The sequence below is a fragment of the Lepisma saccharinum genome, chromosome 30 (genome assembly GCF_977018435.1).
Source record: "Lepisma saccharinum chromosome 30, izLepSacc3.1, whole genome shotgun sequence".
Lineage (NCBI taxonomy): Eukaryota > Metazoa > Arthropoda > Insecta > Zygentoma > Lepismatidae > Lepisma > Lepisma saccharinum.
The window spans coordinates 38,813,177-38,837,720 of record NC_139258.1 but is presented as its reverse complement, the minus strand read 5'-3'; the positions used below and the strand labels follow the sequence as shown (position 1 = coordinate 38,837,720).

The window sequence follows — 24,544 nt, the reverse complement described above, 5'->3', positions numbered from 1 at the left end:
AAAGAGTTCGTCATGGTTTTTTCTCCTTTATCAACGTAATATTATGACTAGCTTCTTTCAACGAAACTTCCCAAAATTGCTGCTTGAAGAGAAATATTACTCACTTGCAGATTGTATTGATATTTGGTGTGTTTGTTGTTTACAGAAAGCTGCTCCTCCGAGAAAAGTGACGTCAACTGAAAGCCCGAAAGTGAACAAAAAGAAAGGTGAGCAAGAAGACGTAAATTCGTGTCATTCTATAGAATGAAGGGATCTGAACCAGTTAATTGATGGGGTGATGTAAACTACTCATCATTCATCCTCTTGATGAGACCACTCGTCATTGACATGACGAGTTATTGCTTGGCATGCGAAAGGTACAAATTACACAAAGGAATTAAACTACTGAAAAGACAATGGTAACCCGTTGGATTTTGTGAACCGTTGAACCTGTATCATGGCTGGGTGTAGGATAATTACCTGTCTCTCTGAAGTCTTTAGCTGAATGAAAATAGCGAAGTCCTCTGTAAGCTTCTCTCTAATGCTGACCAAAGCGTGCTTCCACTATCGACCTCCTGCCTTGCTGACCACCTTTCTCTACCAACTCAATTCCCAAAGTCCAGTCACTTCCCAGCTTGTCTCACCTCTATATTCCCTGGCCATCGAGCTCTTCCTCGATGCCGAATCGCCGAATCGTGTGTTTATCATAATTGCTACCATGCAAACCGCTGACACCAAACCCAGAAGTATTACCTGTTTCCTGAATGCTCAGGAGGTTTGCATGGCACAACACAATGCATTGTAAACATGCCTAAGAGGCTTGAGACAGCTGAGAAAAACAAGTGAATGCCCTGGTCAACATGAAGCGTTCAGAGAGACTTAATAAAATAAACATACAATCCTAGGGATTGATACGTTCGCCCCGACAAGGAAAAATTTTCTCCTTTGAAAATTTAAAAGTCAAATCGCAAAGCTTGACATGACTCAGGTTCGCCAATTCCATATATTTTCTTAAAAAACCAAATATACAAAAGAAATCCACCATAACCGTCTGTTGTTTACTGCATCCTGAAGGAAAGAAAATTTTCATTCCCTAAACTTTATAATAAATAATACCCTTAATACTAACAAATTCGTATGTGTATACGATGTAAAAAACAATAATATATACTATTATAAGACTAGAAATCACAAAAGTTCGTGTTGTTAAGCGATAAAACTCTTAATGTATCATATTTGTGCGTACGTAATGTTTATTATGTAGAATTGCTCATCCGCCTGCTCCTAGTCAATAGTCTGTGATGCCTCGCCAAGCGGTGTCTACTCTGTGTCACCCGCGAGGCCAACGGCTAGAGCGTCTTCGCAAGAACGGAATTCACAATGTTGTTTATATTGCCACTCGATATAAACTCTTCAAATAAATAGAAAAACCGTAAAAAGGTGCACAAGTAAGTAAACGTAAGTAGGCATGTAAAACATTGTCACATCTCACTGTTTTTTCTGTGTGAAAGCCTGATTATATCAAAGTGTAGTATGTTTTACGAACTACGTAGCCACTGCACTCCTAAAATCGTTGAATATATAAACTTGCACGGCTATGTTGCACATTCCAATGTATTATTATACAATATTCAATGCATATAGTGAGTTACACTGAAAACTGTCGCTGGTAAAAACTTAATTATAGCGTTCAATTTTCTTTTCTACATTAATCTGTACACTGTATACATATATATGGCTTGGTGAATACCTTGTATGACTGCACACAAAATTAATAATCTTGCAAGTGTCAAAACTATGTGCTCGAGTTATAAATATCAAAAATGTTCTGCGAACAAATGTGTCGCTTTCGATATTCCATGTTGGTGAGAGAAAAAAAAATAACAATAATAACTGCATGCAGCAAACATATGCATAAAATATTGGCACTAATCATGCTTTCTAAAATGTTCGAAAGTGCTGTAATTATGTTTTTTATAGCTTGCATGTCCGTTTATTTATTCAAAGTGCAAAATTTCATCTTAAAAAAAATTATGCACTAATTGCACTGGTCAATTGACACCACTGGTGCTTGTCGCTTCCTTGTAGTATACTGTAAACTTGAAAGCATATAAAACTGGTTCTCATGCATGGCACAAAACTGAAGATGTGTATAAGGGCTATGGAAAAGTATTGTTTCCCATAATGCATGTTAAATGACCAAATAGATACACTTGATAGGAGCTCGCATGGGTATGTGTAGAAACACTGTAGCACAATTCTGTAATTATTGTTTGTGATCGAAACTGCTGTTTGTAGAATGTATGTTTTCTATGCTTCTTCTTCTTTCTGGATTGCTTATCGTATTGACTGCATTGGGGTAATGTAAAAAATGTGGTAAATTACCCGTAGAACTTGGGAGATGGGGAAAAATTGCTGTTTGAACTGCAAACAGTGTGGAGGGAAATTTTATCTAGCTCCATCACTAGGTGTCGTTGATAATGTATAGTCCGCTATACTGGGAAATGTATGGTTGACTTCATCCTTCCTGTAAAAGGTAGTCTCCGTGTAGTAATAATTAGAAATGTCTGCATGTCTCCCTCAAATTGGTGGTGACGAGTCTCTCCTTGAAATAGTACTTAAAAATGTCTGCATGTCTCCCTCAAATTGGTGGTAAGTCTGTCTGCCTGGTAATAGTAGACTGCCTGCGGATGTCCGTCATGAAAAATGCCCATGGATGGTGTAGGCATTGCTTGTCCATGGTTCTCCGTATAGACAGGTTAGGTTAAAAGGAAAAATTATGACAAAGAAAGGAAATTGCAATAGGATGGGTATATATAATTCAAGTATGCATGTACGCAAAACCAACTCATTTCCATTGCCTTTTCTTTAAAATTAAATTAACTTGCCTCATCAAAATAAAATATGATTAAAATAAATTGATAAAATAATTGCCATAACTCTTTGAAAATAAATAAGAAAAAATTTAAATAAAATATCCAACTGAAATTAAAATATTAATGTCCATGATTAATGTGTTGCCTTAACCTATTAATTATTACTGCGCTGCTCTAAATTAATCTGTTTCGCAAGCTGATGATGCTTAAAAAAATAATATCTTAGGGTTGCGGTTAATAACACATTCCAAATAACAAAAACTAATATAGACATGGGCAAAGGGTTTAGGACTAATTCCTGAAATGAGATGCCCTTACTAATCGATTGATTAAGTTGCTTTAAAGCAAGTTCAAGCGGAGTCCATTGGGGAATAGTGAAATCAGATAAATTTTTGGGAATATTAGGTAGTAACTCAATTTCCTGCATTTTGACTTGTTCGAAAGCTAAAATTCTTGTGTGTAAAATTTGTTGATCCACAATAATTTGCGAAAAATGCTGATAATTCAAAAATAGAGATTCCCCTTCGTTAAGCTGAATTGATCTGTGCGTGTTCAAATTATTATTCAAATTCTGAATAACAATAAATTGACCTGAACCTGATATTAAAATACCATTACGTGTTCTAATAAACTGAAATAATTTATTGTCAGTAATAGACTTCACTTCAAAACTACAAAATGTAGAATTAATAAACAAAGGTAAGTGTTGCAAGCATGTTCTAAATTCTATGGAAAATTATAAAATAAATTATGTTGTGAACCCTTAAAATAAATATATAAAATTTGTGTTGCGCAAAGCAAGCTATTAGAGTGCTAAAAGGTTGCTTTGACAAGCCTCTAATGGCCTCCTAATAAACGATAGGCCGGTGCAATTTGCCGTGGTTCATAAATATGCAATGTAAGACAAAATTTCAGTAAATGCTACTTCTGAGTTTCGTTGAAACTCCAGGTGGTAAAAAATATGGCATTAGGGAATTAAAAGGGTGAAATTCAAATTTTAAACACAATAAGAATAATAAAAACTTTCTCAATTTCAAATTGTCTTTAAACAAAAGAAATTTAACCACTCTAAACTTCTTGAGTCCGCCGTATACCTCAAATCACTTGCTCGTGTAAACAGACCCGCCGCGGAAAAGTATACTTGACCCATATAAGAATGGTGTGTCAATCCCTTAGGTATGTTTAAACAAAATAGATAGAGAATAGTTATGCTATATATTACAATATAAATACAAATTAATAGTTATTACCTACTGTACTAACATTAACATAAAGTTAATCAGTAAGAAGTAATGAATTTATTGCTGCATTGTCGAATAAGGTGCAAATTGGGTAAGTGAACTAAAGTTCCTAATAATAAATAATAATAATAATAATTTCTCAAATTCAACATTTGTGGTAAACCACATTGTTTAAATTTGGAAAGGTTAACGATGCTGTGGCGACTTTTGCTGCACATGCCTGTGCCAATCACCGAGGCTTAGCCTGGGCATGTTGCTGACAAATTTTGATTACTCTATGTGCATAAAGTGCTAAAATTTGCCCTTTTGTAAAATTTCCCTGATTTTATCGAAATTTCGTTTGACTTTATCCTGATTAAAACCAAATGTACGTCGATTTCCCCAAAAATTTACTTACTATAAATATCTCTATGAAAAACGGTAAAATTTTGCGAGAAAAACGCAAAAAATTCGTCTTGTTGTTCCTTTTGTAAAATTATTGGTCGTGATTAGTCTGAAGTGCATAAATGCGACGTTTTATGGCAAAAGTTATCTATGTAACAAAAAATATCCCTAACATTGCTTACATGAACTTCTATCGTAAAAATCAAATTCTGATGGCTATATGCGTAACTAAACTGATCCCATAAAATTTTAATGGACGAACGCCCCTGGTTGTTGTAATCTCCATGCTAATTGTTTTCTAAGCTTCCAGCGTGTTCAAAGTACTCGGGAGAGAGCTTCCGTGTGGAGAAAGGAATTCGCTGACAAAGTTCCTGCAAAGTTGCATTTTCGTGGTCACTTGGATGGACTGAACAAATTTCTCTATAGCGACAGGCGTGATCGGCTACTTCGGGTAAGTTCGGGTTCCGTTCGGGATAGCGAACGAAAAATTGTTGCTTTGGGCAACAAGCAAAGGAGCGGAGGAAGAAAATGCAAGTTCTGATTCGCTGATACATTGAATGACGTGTAAAAGTTTACAAAACTTTAACTTACTACGAACAAAGTCTAGTAAGCACTGCGAGAATCGAAATGAAAGTCAAGGACTTTGAAATGACGTAATGAATGGGATGGAAAGAGAGAAAACTTCGTTGCGCTTGCGACAGCGTGTTTACTGGAACACTTCCGTGCTCGTGAAATAACAACAGTTGGGAAGCTGTTAGCAAACTAAATGACTAATAAACCTTGGACAAGGTACAAACAAACGTAAAAAACTTAAAATTTAAATCGTAATGGATATAAAAATTCTAGGCGAACATGAAGTCGTAGAAAATATGGTCTGTAAACGATACAACAGGTTCGGGAACCTGAAAATTTGGCTTACTTTCTGTTTTTAAAGTAACACTTGAAACTTTCTCGACTTTTACTGGTGACTGATTCGCAAATAACTCTTTAACTTGTACAACTGGCTGAACACAGGATGAAATAGGCAATTCACTTTCCATTTTGCGACTGTTTTGATCAAAATTTGGACCCTTGCTTACGGCAAATTTCTGAACTCTATCTTTAACGGATAAAATATTCTTCGGCAAATCTATACTGTCGTCTTTAGTGACTAAACTATTTCCGGATACGTCTTGAACTTCTTGTTGTACCCTAGGTTGAATAATAATGGACTGAGGCAGGGGTGGGGGAATTGGCGGGTGACTCGTTTTTAATGGTATCACTTCAACAATCGGTGCAACATCGTCGTAAATCTGGTCAATGGGCGGTGAATCATTAAGTTTGCTTAACGGTAATTCGTTGGTACACTCATGGTCATAAGTAATAGAATTCTTGCGTTGACATTGAAAATAACAGATTATGAAAATTATAAAAATACTAATAATAAATGTTGTTAATAATAAAATTGTAATTATATTATAAGGATAGTCAAAGGACTTGTTCAACAGATAAATAAAATTAGAAGCTTTTACGTATGGAAGAAATCCGTTTAAAATAACTAAAATCGCAATGATTTTCATGTTGCTTAGGCAATCAAAACAAACAGTTCTTCAAAACTAATACGTACTTTAAGCCTGCCTAGTCTAAGTTAGTAGATATTTTAACTCAACGTTTAATTAGTTCTGACTCTAGGCTCAAATTATCTGCGTACTTTATTTATTTAATATAATTTATTTAGTCTCTAAATTTATTAGCACTATTTAACTTATGTTATTTTAAATTTTACTGCAAACTTATCTTATTTAATTTCAGGTGTTATTTCTATTCTTAAATACTTAAAATCAATTGAACCGTACTGAGGTACAAGGTAAGGAAAAAATTGAGACTGATTTACTCCTGACTACCTGAAATAAAATAATTATTATTATTTATGCGATCTTTAACTGCATTAAAATACTAACATCACTAAAACTTGAAGAATCTTTAATTCTCTCTACTCATTCTAAAATATGCTTAGCATATTATTGTGGCAAAGTTAGAAACTAAAACCGTTGTGGTTTAATCATTATCATTCTGCGATGGCAGAATGGATTTCCAGGATTTTGGTCATGATCCAATATCCGAAGGAAAATACTTGTTATAGGAGCGCAAAAAAAATGTTGACGTCGACATCTACATATTCATATAATATAAATATTCTCATAACTGGCGCTTAAAAATAAACTTTGCTAATATAATCATATACCTTCTTCTGAAGAGTAACTATAAAATTCTAGTGATGTATTCGCTGAGCTAGTATTATTACATACTGCAAAAAAAAAAACTTTTGTGCCTAAAGCACATTATTAAATAATAAGTCTGCTTTTAATCTTTAATATTATTAGTGCTATTTTATTATAAATTATTATTATGTCTCGTGAGTGGATTTAAAATATTAGACCTGTTTCACTTTAATAAATGCCGTAACTTGGAGCAAACTTGCAATATTTATATTTAAGATTTTAAAACAATCTGCATTTTAAAGTTTTTAACATTCGAAGCTACAACGTGCTAAGGATAAATATTCAACTGTCAAACGAAACAATGTTTCGGACAGGAAAAAAAATATATAAATATATACTAACAAAAAAAATCTCGTAAATATGTGAGAAACGTCCACGCCGTGTGATGCTCTCCTAATTCTCTTCTAGTTATTCAAAATAAGTTGGCTGTGCCTAACTTTGCTTAAAGCATATAAGTATATGTATATATGTGTACGGATTCATTCTCGTCACTACTGCTTACCTGTGAACGGACATCTCTCGTCACTGCAGCCTAATTATACATCTATTACTTCTCAACTAGAACTTTTAATTAATCGGGCGGTTTATACCCTAAATCACGGTACGCCACTCTAACTATATACGCCTGGCGTAATAGCGGACATAATTGTACAGCGTGTCGAGGAATATAATTAGCGTTTCGTTTCTTTACATATTAACATGAATTAAAATTTTCAGGCAATGTATCCGAAAGTTAAGGTAACATAAGGCAAGTGACTATCTCGTATAAACTTGACTATCTCCTTAATCTAAGCTCCCTTCATGAGGTGCTAGGAGACTTCAGTCATTAAGAATATAAATGAGTGGTCCTCGGGGCCTTATTCGTTCCCAAAACTATATATTTATAAAAATGTAATATCCTCGTTGCAAAAGTCTTAGCAGTCATAGTTCAAGCATTCTAAATCATTTACAAGTTACGGTCAGTTTTAAACCAAATTGAAATGAAACGTTTAAGGAAATTTCAATTAATAATAATAATAATAACAATATATTGACTCAAACAAGCATACTCTGTGCCATAACTCGTTAAAATGCACCATAGTGCCGATTGACTCTGACTCGGTGGCACTAATTTATTTTCCTCATTCATAAATAACTTTAAAATCCACTTTTAATCCACGTTGTTAATTAATTAAAATGTTAAGGATAAAAATCGTTTACTGTTTACTGTAGCTTACTGCATCCTCATAACCAACGTTGTAATAATTTTCGTATCCAAGATCATATAAAAAAAATTCTAAAATCACTGTCAATGCAAGAAATCTTCAAATCTAAATGCCTTTTCCTTATTCCTTAATTAAAATTCTGGATGGTAAAAATTTCCCAGGTGGGAATTTGTTGTAGCCATGGTACCGGGTTCGTGAGTGAACCACAGAGCTACCAGGAGCAGATTGATAGGGAATCGTCCACGGACGTCCCTGGGCCGGCCACATTTTTGATGACATTGGCCTCCCTAAAATCCGACATCGAACCTTCCGCCACGCGGAATGCCGGACGCTCCTGATACCATAGCGCCAGCCCGACGCGGGTAACCGCGACGGAGCTAGGGCGCAGGTTCCTCCGCATTTTACATTTCGCTGATTACCGACCCAAACTTGAAGTCGATAAATTTAATCGAATTCATCCTCATGTTAGACTAAACATCTATCATGGCATATATAAATTCTTCTCCCCCCATAAATGCAAAAAGCTTTAAGCCCTATGTATTTTCAAAATTGAAATATGGCAAGGACATAATGAAAAACTAAACAAATGAGCAAAATGTTTGGGGTGGGTAATGAACTAGCACTCCACTACGTGTCAAAATTTGGGGTGGGAAATAATTCTAAACTGGTTACAAACTCTTTTCTCATCGCATTTCCGAAAAAATGCATGAGAAGCCCTAGCAAATCCACCACGTGTCAAGCTATTGGGGTGGGTTTAAATTTAAACTGGCTAACAAACTCTTTTCATTCCTGTAAGAAATGAAAAGGTCCGCATCTCTCCACCACGTGTCATTCTATAGAATGAAGGGATCTGAACCAGTTAATTGATGGGGTGATGTAAACTACTCATCATTCATCCTCTTGATGAGACTACTCGTCATTGACATGACGAGTTATTGCTTGGCATGCGAAAGGTACAAATTACACAAAGGAATTAAACTACTGAAAAGACAATGGTAACTCGTTGGATTTTGTGAACCGTTGAACCTGTATCATGGCTGGGTGTAGGATAATTACCTGTCTATCTGAAGTCTTTAGCTGAATGAAAATAGCGAAGTCCTCTGTAAGCTTCTCTCTAATGCTGACCAAAGCGTGCTTCCACTATCGACCTCCTGCCTTGCTGACCACCTTTCTCTACCAACTCAATTCCCAAAGTCCAGTCACTTCCCAGCTTGTCTCACCTCTATATTCCCTGGCCATCGAGCTCTTCCTCGATGCCGAATCGCCGAATCGTGTGTTTATCATAATTGCTACCATGCAAACCGCTGACACCAAACCCAGAAGTATTACCTGTTTCCTGAATGCTCAGGAGGTTTGCATGGCACAACACAATGCATTGTAAACATGCCTAAGAGGCTTGAGACAGCTGAGAAAAACAAGTGAATGCCCTGGTCAACATGAAGCGTTCAGAGAGACTTAATAAAATAAACATACAATCCTAGGGATTGATACGAATTACAACGGCAGCGTCATTGAATAAAATCTATTATATCGTCTACTGAGAATGCAAATGTTCTATTCCAATTTTTCATTTTTTCGGGAGAGCCCTTTAAAGTTTTACATGATATATTTCTTGAATCTATGTCCATTGCGTTGAAAGTTTGCATCATTGCAGAGGCTCTGATATATTGAAGCCTCTATATTAAGAAGTAGTTGTTTGATTACGTATTTACGTTGTAATTAATAGTTGAAATTTCAAATAGAACAATTGCACGCAACACTAGCTTTGATTTGAGAGATCTGGTACATAGAACACTACATTCTAAAAACGTTGTTATTCGGTAGCAAAGTAAAAGAAAAACGTATTTTGGGAAATCAATCAACTGGTTTGATTCCACTATTATTCAATTTTTGTCTGTTAACAACAAAAGTAAGTACCGAAGACCACTACTATTTCCAAGCAGCTCCCACAAGTGACTGAGGATAGAATGCAAGTGGTTTATCTCACACTCGGATGGTGCTTGTGATTGGTTGAGGAAATTGTCGTAAGTTTGGATTCTCGTGGCTGAACCAAAAAGACTCAATATTTCAATATTGGTTTATATAGGCATCAGACGATAGCAGAGATGAAACAATTGCATCCTAAATAGATTACAGCCAAAATATCTCAAGTTGCTTAAAATTTGTACACATCATTAATAATGTATAATGAGGCATTCTGGATCATGACAATGAGGATTCGTGATTTTGTGGATTTTCGTATTGTCCGTATTGATGCTTATTTCGTATTGTCCGTATTGATGCTTATTTGTCAAGAATTGCTCTCTTTTAAGCCATTTGTATACCTATTTGTCATCCCCTTGTCCTCTTTTATGGCTGTTTTCCAACTCATTATTTTGAGGATTTCCTCATGAAAGTGAGGGTTGCGGTGTTGCCAAATTATCTCCGCTCAGTGGCATGTGTCATTTGCCACCCACTCCTGTGTATTATGCCACTTCCAAACCTATACTTCACATATCCTCACACTCTTTCATGGGCTGTCCATCAGCTCGTGAATATAAGGATTGCGGTGTTGCCAAATTTCCTCACTCGACACTTATTTGTCAAGTCTCGTTTCTCTCTTTTTTCTGGAGATTTACTCGATCGATGTGGGTGATGAAACAGTACTAAAACTGTTCAGTAACTCGTTCGTTCCTCACATCGTGAACGAATGTTTTCTCTGCGATCAAGACGATTGCTGCAAACGGTGTCGTCAGGCATGGCATCGTGGAATACGCAGATGATCTTCATGTTCGTACGGTCGTTGACCACAACCTGCCTCCTCTTCGAAGTGCTGATGACAAACATGGGGTATACGGGTGTCAACAAGAAGGGGCGAGGTGGTATAGATTTTGCCGAAGCCACAACTAAGGCCGTCATTCAATGCCTTTCCCGGCCGGACGCCGAGCAGGTTCGGCGTACAGGACTCTATATTCCTTGCTGCCTTTCTGGAGGGAAAGCTTCGATTTTCTACAGCACGTGCATAAATTCCGGTTAAGTCTACCTTCTGTGTTCTGAACCATGTCTGTACGGCAAGTGAATACTGTGAAATTGGTCTTCACGAATGTGCGACAAAAACCGACATCGATACAACTGCATCGGTGGATACAGCAGAATTTGTCACTAACAGAAGATCAAGTGCTTAGTATTGAAATCGATCAATATCGTAAGTGTGTTTATAAAGTTAATATCGCAAGTGTTAGGTGAGCAGATAATATTACGATCGGGAGGCACATTAGTATACACTGATGACAATGGGGAGCATGAGGTAAAACTGGAATGGGCGGATCAAAATAGTGTAATTGTGAATGTACATGTAGTTCCTATGGAACTTCGAATGGACGTTCTGCAACAGACACTGGCAACATATGGTGATGTGAAATATGTTGACGATGAAAAGTACACGGATGAACATATATACCCTACGCGTACCGGTACAAAGCGAATTCGCATGACGCTAAAAAAAAACAATTCCATCGTACATCACTATCAAAGGTGATCGATATTGGGTAACGTACTATGGTCAAAAGATTACGTGCAGGATATGTGAATCTACAGAACATCTGTCAAATTGTTGTGATAAGCGTAGAAAACCAGGAAGAAGGACAGCCTCAACATATGCGGAAGCCATCCACCGATCACCAATCAATATTGATGCAGCAGAACAACCACTGCCATACCAGCCTACAAGTTTTCAAGTACCCAAGACAACCCTGGACATAGAAATGAAAGAATCCCCAAAGAACCCAGATGTAAAAGAACCCGAAGGTATTTCACTATATTTCACTATGTACACACACAAAAACAAAGGCGAGCTCTTTTGATACACAATAATGTCGATTCCGGCGGAGATACACATAGAACTCAACAAGGTATATCACAGGCGTTTTACAAGTATTATAATAATTTGTATACTGGTAAAGAAGTAGATCAATTGGCTGTACAACAATTGCTCACCTCGGTAAATATTTTTTTAACGGACGAAGACAGAACTTTGTTAGACAGTGACGTCACCGTCGATGAGGTGTATGAAGCACTGCGTACTTGTAACTTTAAGCGCAATCCTGGGAACGATGGCATAGGCTGCCAATTTTATATACGTTTTTTTGATATTATGAAACATGAATTGGTCAAGATAATACAAGATGCATTTCGAAACAAATGCGTGCTTCAAAATGAAGGTATAATTGTACTGATTGCCAAAAAAACGTGTCCGAGTGCAGTGACTGACTTTAGGCCCATTACTTTGTTAAACTGTGACTATAAGATTATGGCCAAAGTCTTGGCTAATAGACTGAAACCTATATTATCTTCCTTACTCAGTTCACGGCAAACATGTGTCAGTAAAACTCAAAATATATTTTCAACGGTAGCGGGTATACGTGATATCATGTCTTATTATGAAATGCAACAAACATCAGCTTGTATACTATCCTTTGATTTTACAAAAGCTTTTGATCTTGTAATTCACCAATATTTGTTTGAAGTACTTCGAGCCTATCGCTTCAGTGAAGCCTTTATATCTGTTTTGCAAAGTTTCTATAGAAAGGTAACCTCCCGTCTTCTTATCAATGGATTCGTGACTCCTGCAATACACGTGACGAGATCCATTCGCCAGGGGTGCCCCTTGAGTATGCTTCTCTTCGCCTTGACCTTGGACCCACTACTTCGATATATTCAGTGCCGAGCCCCACCGGCAGCGAGTGCTTTCCTTGATACGCAAGTGTTTACATTCGCAGACAATTTATCAGCTTGTGTAACAACAACGAACCAGCTCCAAAATATACTAAATGCAATGTGTTTGTATTGTTCTGCCAGCGGAGCGGAAGTAAACATCACAAAATCAAAGGCTTTACCTGTTGGCAACTGGAAGCAAGACAATCCGGACATAGGGATACAATATGTGAACGAACTCAAAATATTGGGCATCACGTTTCATAGTAACGAATCCAGAATGTTGGATCTAAACTGGACGAAAATAGTAAGCGAAATCAGGTTACAGTGCTATCAAATGAGAGGAAGACAACTCAATTTAATTCAGCGTGTTTGGTTCCTACACACTTTTATTTTTAGTAAATTAAATTATGTCGCTCAAGTGTTGCCAATCGCACAGCAATATCTCCGACAAATAAAGTCTGCTGTGGGATGGTTCATGTGGTACGGACATTTTTTTTGGGTACCTTTCCCGATCATGTGCCAAACACGAATGACAGGTGGTCTAGAACTATGGAATATTGAAAATAAATGTAAGTCGCTATTTTTAGCTAGAAATTATAAATTGTACTTAATTGAAGGGTCGATTACATCAATGTGGTTGCGTATATTTACCGATACGTTTCCACCACAAAATCCACCCAACTTGTATCGACTAACAAAGAACCCTATGTATGTACGAATATTTGTACAAGAATGGAGTTATGTGGAGTTTCCCATGGATTTGAAGGAGAATACTCTGTCAAAATATTTGTATGAACATTTTCAACGACAACTTATCTTGCAACAGAGTCGAATAGAGAAAAAAATTCCTAATGTTATTTGGTCAAATGTATGGCAAAATCTCCACAACCCGTTCCTTGACACGGACATACGAAGTTTGTGGTATACCCTGGTGCATGATCTAGTTCCAACAAATGTTCGACTAAATGAAATAAAAAGATTACCAACAAATGAGTGTAAACAATGTAAAGAGCTGGATACAAATTAACATCGCCTCACTACATGTAAAGGAATTTCAGAAATTTGGGCCTTTCTCATTATGTGCCTTGCCAAAATATGTCGTATATCGCCACAATGCTTTCAAGCAAAAATATGTATATTACCAGACTTCAAACATTTCCCTGTGAAGAAACAAAATGCCATTGTGTGGCTAATAGCACATACAATATACTATATATATAGCACAAAGTTTGAACCAAATATCACCCTATATACAATGTATCTTAAAATATCTAGATGGAAACAATCAAAAAAACAAAATGTCCGATTGTCACAATATTTTGGTAAATATCTGGATTAATGTAATTGTATGTGTACATGTAGAAAAAATCCATAGATGTAAACAGAATAGTGAAATAAAACATTAAAAAAAAAAGGCCTTCTAGCAACACGAACTTAGCTTATGCCGGCGTATTTCACTAGATACGACATTTAATTTATGATATCGTAAACCGCATGTTCTCCACAATTCTCTTAAAGAAAGCTAATCCTCGGATTAAGCAATGGAAAGATGCGAATTGCTAAAAGGAGAAGGGTAGACGATACCGTGGATTAAGGGGTCTCGTCCAATCCAGCAAAATGGATTGGTGAAACTCTAAAGGCGTATTTTGCTATTTTTTCGGATGTGTTGTCATCACCAGAAACTCTCTTATAAATAACGTTCCTGCAAATTTCACCTTCCTTGTAACCGTTGTGCAATAACTTGATTTCCGATCGCCTTTAGAAGGTGTTAGGTGTTTTATAGTGAATTAGTGTGTCATCTCGACCTGATCGAATATAAGCTTCCTCTGGTGTTTTGTGTCGTCCTCAAGAAAATCTCTTATAAATAACATACCTGCAAACTCCACCGTCCTTGTAACCATAGTCCAATCCTAACATTAATAGCAAATACTCATCCAATTATTTCAAGTGTAAAGCGTCGTTTTATGGTGTTTAAACGGTTTTTATAGGGAATTCGTTTTCTGATGATCAGATCGAATATCGGATTCCTCTGATTAATTAACATGGATGAATGGAATGTGTAATTACTAAAGTTGCATGTTTATTTTCCTGTGTGATAGGAGGGGAATAAAAAGTTGATTTCGGCACCTGAAAAAAGAAAGAAAGAATCACAATCAGTATTGGTGCGAATGACATTTTGTTTTGATGGTGCTAGAAAATAATGTGAATAATTGCTACTTGTTTTTTGTTTTTTTTGTCAATTTGTTCAAAAACTTGCGAGTTTTCTAAATGGTGCAATAAATTAAATGAGCGTCGTTTCGGCGCTACAGTCGTTAAAAAAAGGCCGTTTTGCCGCCTGAATGCTGGCAACCCAACACAACATTTGATAGCATTTGTGACGTCATGAAGCGATGCGTTACAGGGTTGCCAGGAACAAACATATTCTATGAAAAATGACATAGCTACAATCAGCCACATTATGTACAGTAAAACAAAACACGTTCTGTAACCTAACAGGAAGTAAACAAACGATACGAAAAATGGTAGAAAGAAAATAGAATTCAAGTGGAAGTGGTCATATCGAATTTTGTCTCAGCTTGCATGTCAAATATTTGCAAATCTAGTTACCAAGTTGGCATCTACAATTTAGTCTATCCACTTCGTTCTTCTGATACTAGTTGTCTGTGACACACCGAACAGATGACAAAATAGAAATGACAGAACTCAAAATTCCAAAGGTAAGCAACATATAATACAATGTGTCCAAAAAGTCACGCAACCCGGTGTTTACACCATATGACGGAATAGCGAAACGGAATGAGAAGAAACGCTTTCTGCCAAGAGAATGCCCTGTATATTGGAAAAATTTAGAGAGACAAACATATGTAAGAACATGCATGTTTTAATAACAAATAAGCAAAGTGTTGCGAAAGGCGGAACATTTTTTTTGCAAATCGTGTGTATTGATGCACAGAACTCACTGAGGTAAATTATTGCAACATTTCACAATACCAACGAACAATTTGGATGGCCATCTATTGAATTTGACAGAAAAAGAACTTTGACGAAGTTTCAAAAACATTGCACAAGGGAATAAATGGGTTGTACCAAAAATCGTTGTTTTCACAATATTACGAGGGACACTAACAACACTGTTGCTGTCACGTGTCACTAACAGACGTGTTTCACCTCAGGCTATCACACTAAGTCACTTTTAACAACAAAGGAGAAAGTTGGTTATTCTCGACTTTTGATAGTCTGTGGTGAAATATTAGCTAGTTGCGTAATACGAGTTACAGACAAATTCAAGCTTAAATTGTGGATTTAATCATCGTTTTTATTGTAAAAGTGTTCTGCGTCATTACAAGACAGTAAATGTATTGAAACGTAAGTTAATATTAAATAATCTTGTGATTTAGAAGATAAATGAATGTTAAAATCTAGATAGCATGGAAGGCTCTGGGCCATCCAGATAAAGTTTCCTGCTTGTAAGAAATTCAACAAATTTCATTCAAGTGAGGGAAATGTCTAGCGAGGAAATTATTAATCAAAACAGAGAGGACGTCCAAATGGAGATGAATGAAATAGTGGAAGTAAAAAAGGATACGTCTTCAAATAAAGATGGAGAAAATATGGACGTTGAATCGGTTGCTAAGCAACCAAAAAGTCAGAACACAAAACGAAATCGAGCAAAAGTTAGTGGAAAGGAGGAATCTATAAATGCTCCAAAAATTTTCAAAGCAAACGTATTAGAGCGTACAATGCAATCAAAGGATAATGTAACTAAAAATGACTTACACTATCCTGGGCACGATGGCCCATACATTGTTCTTGTTGAAGGCGTGGAACACAATGTTGGTAGCTTTAGTGCTATTATGTTAGGTAGTCACTTAAGAGAAGCTAGAATTAAGGTCAATTATGTTAAGGCATCGGGTCCTAATCGTGCAAAGGTTTACTTTTTAACATCCAATGAAGCAAATGACTTTTACTTGAACAAAGAGTTTCAGAAGAAGTATAAGGTAAATGTCAAAATCCCGAAGAGTCTTTAACACAGAATGGGACTAATATATGGGTTACCGTTACATATAAATTTAGAAGAAGTACAAGATGAAGCAGAGGCTGAGAGAAATATTCCAATAATCAAAATGGAAAGAATGAAGAAGAAGATTTATCAAGAAAATGGGGAATTTGTGTTCAAACCGACCAAATTAATCAGCGTAACGTTTCAATCACAAAGGTTGCCCTCGCATGAAAAGCTACTCAGTAACATATTTCAGGTACAACCTAAAATAAAATCTGTGATGCAGTGCAGGAATTGTTTCCGTTTCTCTCATACAAAGGATGTTTGTAAGTCCAAAGCGATATGTCCAAGGTGCGGTGATTATGAACATGATGATATATGTGCTGCAGCACCTAAATGCATAAATTGCTCAGGAAAACATCTTGCAACTGAGAGTCGTACAGTAAGTGGGAAGAGGAGAGAGAAATTCAGAAGGTGATAGCATATGAGGGCTGTTCATATCAAGAAGCAAAGAGAAAAGTTAGTTCTAGTAGTTCATTCATGACCAAAAGAGACGATTATTCTTATGCAAACATACTACAAGATTTCCCAGTTTTAAAATCAACTAAAGCAGAGTCTTCCTTTGTACAAGCTCCAGGTTCAGCAATTACAACAGGTAACAGATATGAGGTGCTGGCCACTCTAAGAGATGAGGAATCAGGGACATCAAGAAACTTATATTCTTGGAAATCTTCTCAACCTCAACTTTACAACATGAACAATAAATATGCTGATCAAAGACTTGGGAAGATATTTAAAAGTAAAGAAGTTATGATAAATAAAGGTATGCAAAATCTAAAGTCGTGTGACAAACTTAAAACCCAAAACGAACAAGAAAGATCAGATTATATTTCACTAAATTCCCAAAGCAGTCCAACGTCAGTGACAGCAACGGAAAAACGAAAATTACGGACTAGCATCCCACAATATGAATCTCAAAAGCAAATAATGATTAGTTTATTACAAATTATGGCGAAACTAACGTCGAACATAACTGTGGATGATAATCTTCAGAGAATTAAAAATATTCTAGTCGATTGTGCAAATATAACTTCACAGTTATTGAAACTAATTGAAGAGGTTGAATCATATGAAGATGCTCAACATTAAATATAATAATCAGTAAGTTATCACATGCAAAATATGTTTTTGTTTGTGCAATGAAATTTATGCTCGTTTCCTTCAAGAAAACGTGAACTCATGAAACTGATAGAAGAGCATCATTCTCTCATTATATGTGTGTGTGAAGTATGGGGGGATGGAAGAGTTTCAATTGAAATAAAAAATTATCAGGCAGTACTTAATCAAGAAGGCGGAAAAGGAGTGGGTATATTTGTACATGAAAGTCTGGCATTCCAACCCGTATCATTTAATCCCAATTTAGTGATTCTTCGAGAATATCGGGTGGAAGTAGTGGGAATACAAGTGCAAATTTTGAATAAAATATTTACCGTTCTCGATCTATATACCATCTTCCTATACATCGCAAAAAATTGCAGTGGAGCATTTAAGGTCTATGATTAGTTTATTCAAGACTCCATTAATCATAACTGGAGATTTCAATTGCCACCACCCACTGTGGGGTCGACAGGCAGCAGATAAGTTGGGTCGAACTGTTGTTGAATGGATAGAGGCAGAGCAGTTAACTATAATAAATGATGGTTCACCTACTCATATGCCTAGAAATGGAAGTAATCCGTCATCTATAGACTTAACATTAATTTCAGAAAAGTATTGTGCAGACTTTACATGGGAGGCCGATATGGACTTGAGAACAAGCGATCATTATCCATGTTATTTTTATCTGGCTTATTGCCATACAACAAACGAAAGAATATTAACTATTCGTAAATGGAAAGTATTCAAAGCTAATTGGTATAATTATACTAAACTTTTAAATATTTATTTCTCAGAGGATGATGGATTAAAACCTGATAATATTACATATGAGGAGTTTGTAAAAATCATTTCGGTTGCGATGGACTTGAGTTGTCCCAGGGTGATAAAAAGTAGTCAGCAACACTTTCCAAAGATATACTGGTGGACAGAAGCAAAACTACATAGAGTCGAATTAGCAAGATATACTCACGTCAACCAAATCCGGAGAACTGGATAGCATTCAGACGCTCTGTGGCCAAATCAAAGAGAGTATGCATAAAAGCAAAAACAAAATCATGGAAATTATTTTGTGAAAATTTACACCCAAGCATGAAATTAGGATATGTGTGGAAAAAGTTTAGGTCGCTCAAAAATCCTAGTACAGCAAATGTAGTCCCTTTGAAATCACATTGGAAGACTTAATTTATTCAAAAACTCATACCTACAGTGCCAGATGGAGTAATTGAAACACCAAATGAATTATGTAGATACACATCAAAACAGGTTTTGCAACTCCAATTTCAAAAGAGGAAATCTATGAAATCTTCGGCAACAGTAAAGAATCTGCTCCAGGGATGGATGGAATTACTTATTCGATGATTAATCACCTTCCAGATGTAGCGTTAATGACGATATGCACAATTTTTAATAAATTCTTAAATAATGGAAAAGTATCAGAAGATTGGTCCAAACAGTTGATTATTCCAATTTTAAAAACAGGCAAGGACCCTCAAGTAGGTAAATCATATAGACCTATAGCTTTGACGTTAGTTATAGGAAAGATATTTGAGAAACTGATACAAAAAAGAATAGAATGGTTTTTAGAAAGCCAAAACATATTTCAGTTCGAACAAGTAGGATTTAGAAAGGGATTAGGATGCCAGGACGGATTAATCACTCTTTCCTCGTATATTTTTGACTCACTGAAAAGAAACAGAATTGTATTAGCTGCATTCTTAGATGTAAGCTCAGCTTATGATAATGTACGTATATATTAATATCCTAATCCAAAAAATACAACAGGTAAAAATACCTTACAACTATGTTTTGATATTATGGAAGTTACTGAGTAAGAGATCTGTATATTTCCACTTTTTCAGTGAAAGTAGAGGACCGTATTCAGCCTGCAAAGGGTTACCTCAAGGAATTCCTTTAAGTCCTTTGTTATTCAACATATATATGATTGGGATGAAAAGGAAATTAATCCCTACAGTCAATTATCTTCAATATGCAGATGATATCTGTATCTACGTATATGTCCACGACACAAATTCATACTGATTTTCCTGTTTTAGAGGAACAAATATTGGAAGTGCAAAAGTGGCTTGAAATTAAAAAACTCTCGATTTCAATGGAAAAATCTAATATTACAATTTTTAGTAAAAAGGGAACACCTCCAATAGTTCACTCAATGTCTCGAAAAACAAGAATTCCCATTACATCCAGAGTAAAATATTTAGGTGTCATCTTGGATGAAAAACTAACTTGGAAGGACGAAATTAAAGCAATACAAGGCAAATCAGAAAAAGTGTTTAATTTGTTAAAGCAATAGCAAATACTCAGTGGGGATGTCATCCTCGAGTTATGCTTTTATTTTACAAGAATTATTTTCGGCCTATGATAGATTATTCTCTATTGGCAATGTGTAACTTGACAGAAGAAAAATTGAATTTCATTGATGTCATACAAAGGAAATTCTTGAGAAGATGTTTAGGCGTTATGAACAGTACTCCAAACGTAGTAGTATACATGGAAGCGGGTGAATGTTCCATTTCATGTAGAAGAAGATGTTAGCAGCAAATATGCTCTTCAAAGTGAAATCATATTGTGAGCACCCTTTCAACAATGTACTAACAAATATGATACACTCACATGAAACAAGAAAAATAACAAACAGAAAAGCTGCTATGTGGATAGAATTGTATAATTCGTTTTGTCAAGAATACCAGGATGTTTTACAGATGCGTTCACGGCCTGTTTTTTCATTAGATTATCCTCAACAGTCTCTGGATAATATTCATTTCCCTCGTTATTCGCACATATCGGAATATTTTACTGAATGGCCAAGTTTTTATTTCATATACACAGATGGATCTAAAAGTGAGTCAGGATGTGCAGTGTACGATCCACAACATAAAACAGACCTATTATTTCGGCTTCCACAAGACTGTTCAATATTTACAGCAGAATCTTACGCAATTTACCAAGCTTTAATATATGTCCAAACATTAAATTTAGGAAAGTTCTTAATACTTACTGACTCGCAAAGTGTATTACAGGCTCTCAAATCTTCTTACAAGAGTCTTTACAAATTATCCCCTTATATTATAAATTGTATACAATTAGTTCAAACAATACAAAAATCTGGAAAAACCAATGATTTTTCTTGGGTTAAAGCTCATAGCAATATTACAGGAAATTCTCATGTAGATGAATGTGCAAAGAAATCAGTGCGTCTTCCAATTATCATTATACTATACGGATCTTCTCCCTAGAGTAAAGAAGAAAATTTTGAATGAATGGTTTGATTGGTGTCGAAATGAACTTACAACAGTTGGAGAATCTTACAGTCCATTTGCTGAATTCAAAACACAAAAACCATGGTTTCATCATGTAAGTGCTACAAGAAATGTAATTGTATTAATTAATAGACTGAGAACGGGCCATTTGTGTACTAGGCAACATTTATCCAAAATTGGAATAACGAACAATAAGAAATGTGAATGTGGCTGGGAAAGTGAGGATGCACAACATATAGTACTGAAATGCTCAAAATATTATAGAGAGATAAATATCTTGTATAAAACTTTAAATAATCTAAAGGTTCAGTTTCCAACAAATTTGTTAAGTTTAGTTGTTAATCCAGATGTGCGGATTGGTTATAGTTTGTTATCATTTTTAAGGAAGTGTAACATGCAATTGTAAAAGGCAAAGTGTTCTTTTTTAAAAAAAGAAAAAATCTAATATCTGTAAAATAGGGGGGAAGGACCTGATAATTTTAATGTGAAACAATTGTGTACATTTTATATGTGTATTGTTATGGACAAAAAACGGCATAAAAGCTCTTAGGTTCCAAATAAAGGAATGAATGAATGAATGAATGGTTATTCTCGAACATATGCAGTAAATTACATACACCTTGCCTAATAATAAAAGTCATAACTTTTGAACAGTTGGCCATAGAGATGGTGCGTTGTACTCGGCACAATATTTTTTTTGCCCCCTAACAAAATTAATATTGGTTGTCATAGAACCAAATTTTCCCTCTTCTGAAAACTGACAAAGTTTCCAATAGAAAAAATAAATAAAGTTAAACTATATTTTTGCTCATATCTTCCGAACGGGTGGACGTAGAAACATGGGGTTTAAAATGTTTTCCGAGTTTTGGTGTTTTTATCCTCTCTAACTGGAATCAAGTTTCAGATTTTTTTCAAAATGACGACAGGAAGTGGGTCTTTCTCGCAAGCCGTAATCACTTAGCCGAAATTTGTTTGTGAATTTATAATGAACACTCGGATATGAGTAAAAATCGCAATACAACCTATGCTCGAAAATCCAAAATGGCTACAGGAAGTGTGTCTACATCCTACACGCTAGGACTTAACCAAATCTGTTTGTGAATTTGTAATGTATGCCCGTATGTGAGAAAAAGTCTCAATACAACCTATGCTCGGAAATCCAAAATTGCGGCCGGAATCACTCTATCTCGGAAACTGTTGGTCGTAGTGAGTTCGGGTTTTCTGCATTAGCATTGTCTTGGTGTCCAAGTTTGGTGTTTCTAAGTTCAAAATAGAAGGGTTTGGTTCAACTGTCGAAATTATGAATTTGTTGATGACAATGCAGTCTGGATGGGTGTTTCGATGACAGTCTGCTTCCTGAACCCGAACAAGTTCATAGGCATGGTTATTTTTATGCACGCGAGTTGAAACATCACGACAGTAAGTTGGCAACGCTGTGGATAAGGGTGCATGCAGATTTTCGCCAACTGCTAAATATCCGAGAAGTTAGGTTTTGATTGATTGATTTAGTTTATTTTACTTCGCGTTTTGTGCCTCTTGGCTAATTTGCGAAGATGGGGATGAGTGATGAAATGATGAAATTGATGAATGGACATTCACAAACAACCAAGCCCAACCGGGATTCGAACCCGGGACCCTTGGCGTCGCAGCGCGATGTGCTAACCACTCGGCCACAGGGTCGGGCCGGAGAAGTTAGAGACGAGCCATATCATGATAAGGTTAGATGACATCCATTTAGGTTAGATTGGGTCGTAGGCATCGACAACACACTGATTCGCTTGCTAAGGCAACATGAGTTGGCAACACCGTAAAAAGCTACGCCGAGCGCCCTTGAGGTTAACATACATCGTAAAAGGCTGTAGGCTCTCAGAATATACATCGTGAAAGGCTACGGTTAGTTAGCAACATTGCCGGTGAGGTTAACACACATCGCAAAAAGCTGTGGGCTCTCAAATTATACATCGTGAAGGCTAAGAGTTGGCAACACTGCCGGTGAGGTTAACATACATCGTAAAAGCTGTGCGGCTCTCAAAATAAACATCGTAAAAGGCTACGGTGAGGTTAACATACATCGTAAAAGGCTGTGGGCTCTCAAAATACACATCGTTAAATGCTACGGTGAGTTGGCAAAACTTCCTCTGAACGTCACTTTCGGTGCGTCACTGAGCGCCATTTTCGGTTGCAGAACCCAAGCACCTCCACTACACAAGTCCAGTAGTCAAATTTTATGGTCCGCCTGGGAGGGGAATATTCATCCCTACTAGTTTAAAGTGATGCATTCTGGCTCATGAAAATGAAGCTTCCTGATTTTGAAGATTTTCGTATTATCCGTATTGATGGTTATATGTCAAGAATTGCTCTCTTTTATGCCATTTTTAAACCTATTTGTCATCCCCTTGTCCTCTTTTATGGCTGTTTTTCAACTCATGATTTTGAGGCTTTCCTCATGAAAATGAGGATTGGGACGTTGCAAAATTTCCCCCTGTTCAGGGATTGTGTACTCTAACGCTTATTTGCCACCCATTGTTCTGTATTACACCATTTCCAAACCTCTTTGGCCATCTCTTTGTACTTTTTTATGTCTGCACTTTCAGCACATGATTTTGAGGATCCTCATGAAAGTGAGGTTTCCGGTGTTGCCAAATTTCCCCCGATCAGTGGCATGGGTTATTTACCACCCACTGCTCTGTATTAGTCCACTTCCAAACCTAGCATTTCACATATCCTCACACTCTTTCATGGGCTGTTTTTCAACCCCTGAAAGTGTGAATTGCGGTGTTCCCAAAAATTTCCTTGCTCAGGAGGATGTGTATTTCGATACTTAATTTGTCAGTTACCATTCTTTTTTTTCTCTCTCTTCGAGACTTACTTGATCGTTCTGTGTGATGAAACAGTACTGAAACTGTTCAGTGACTTTTTCGTTCTTCACATCGTGGACGAATGTCTTCTCCGCGATCAGGACGGCGCTGCAAACTATGTAGTCGGGCAGGGTATCGTGGAACTCGCAGACGATCTTGATGTTCGTACGGTCGTTGATCACAACTCGTCCTATCTTGTTAATCTTGACCTAACTTAACTTAACCTATGAACCTCGTCGCCAGGACTCCCACGTAGTCAAGCGGTTAGCGCCAGAGGTGTTCGAGCATTAAGCCATCGTTACGAGGACAAAATGGAAAGCTACTTGAAAGAAGAAGTAGCTACTCCTATTACAAATGTTAGAAAAATATTTTTTTTTAAAAAAAAAAAAATCACACTCATAAAATGCACCTTCCGAATTTTTAGGAGCCCATCTTTCTGAACTCTTAGAGATTCCTAACTCTTGTTTTTATGTGCCTTCTCCTAATGTTTCCTTTCTTTACATCCCTCAAATTACATTTGTCTTTTGATTAGATTAAACATTAGGATTTGGCGGTTTTTGATCAACAAGAATTAAATATACATTTCAGCAAATAAGACGTCTTTAAGAC

At 36.3% G+C, this 24,544-nt stretch overlaps 1 protein-coding gene across 2 annotated transcripts in view; it reads left to right on the top strand.

Moving 5' to 3' along the window:
* LOC145981703 (techylectin-5A-like) overlaps positions 1-24,544 on the top strand; it is a 187,506-nt gene that overhangs the window by 73,225 nt on the left and 89,737 nt on the right. For both annotated transcript variants that reach the window (XM_083115104.1, XM_083115103.1), the window contains exon 5: positions 146-206. In XM_083115104.1, coding sequence (XP_082971230.1) covers positions 146-206 — 61 coding nt within the window. The remainder of the gene's footprint in view (positions 1-145; positions 207-24,544) is intronic.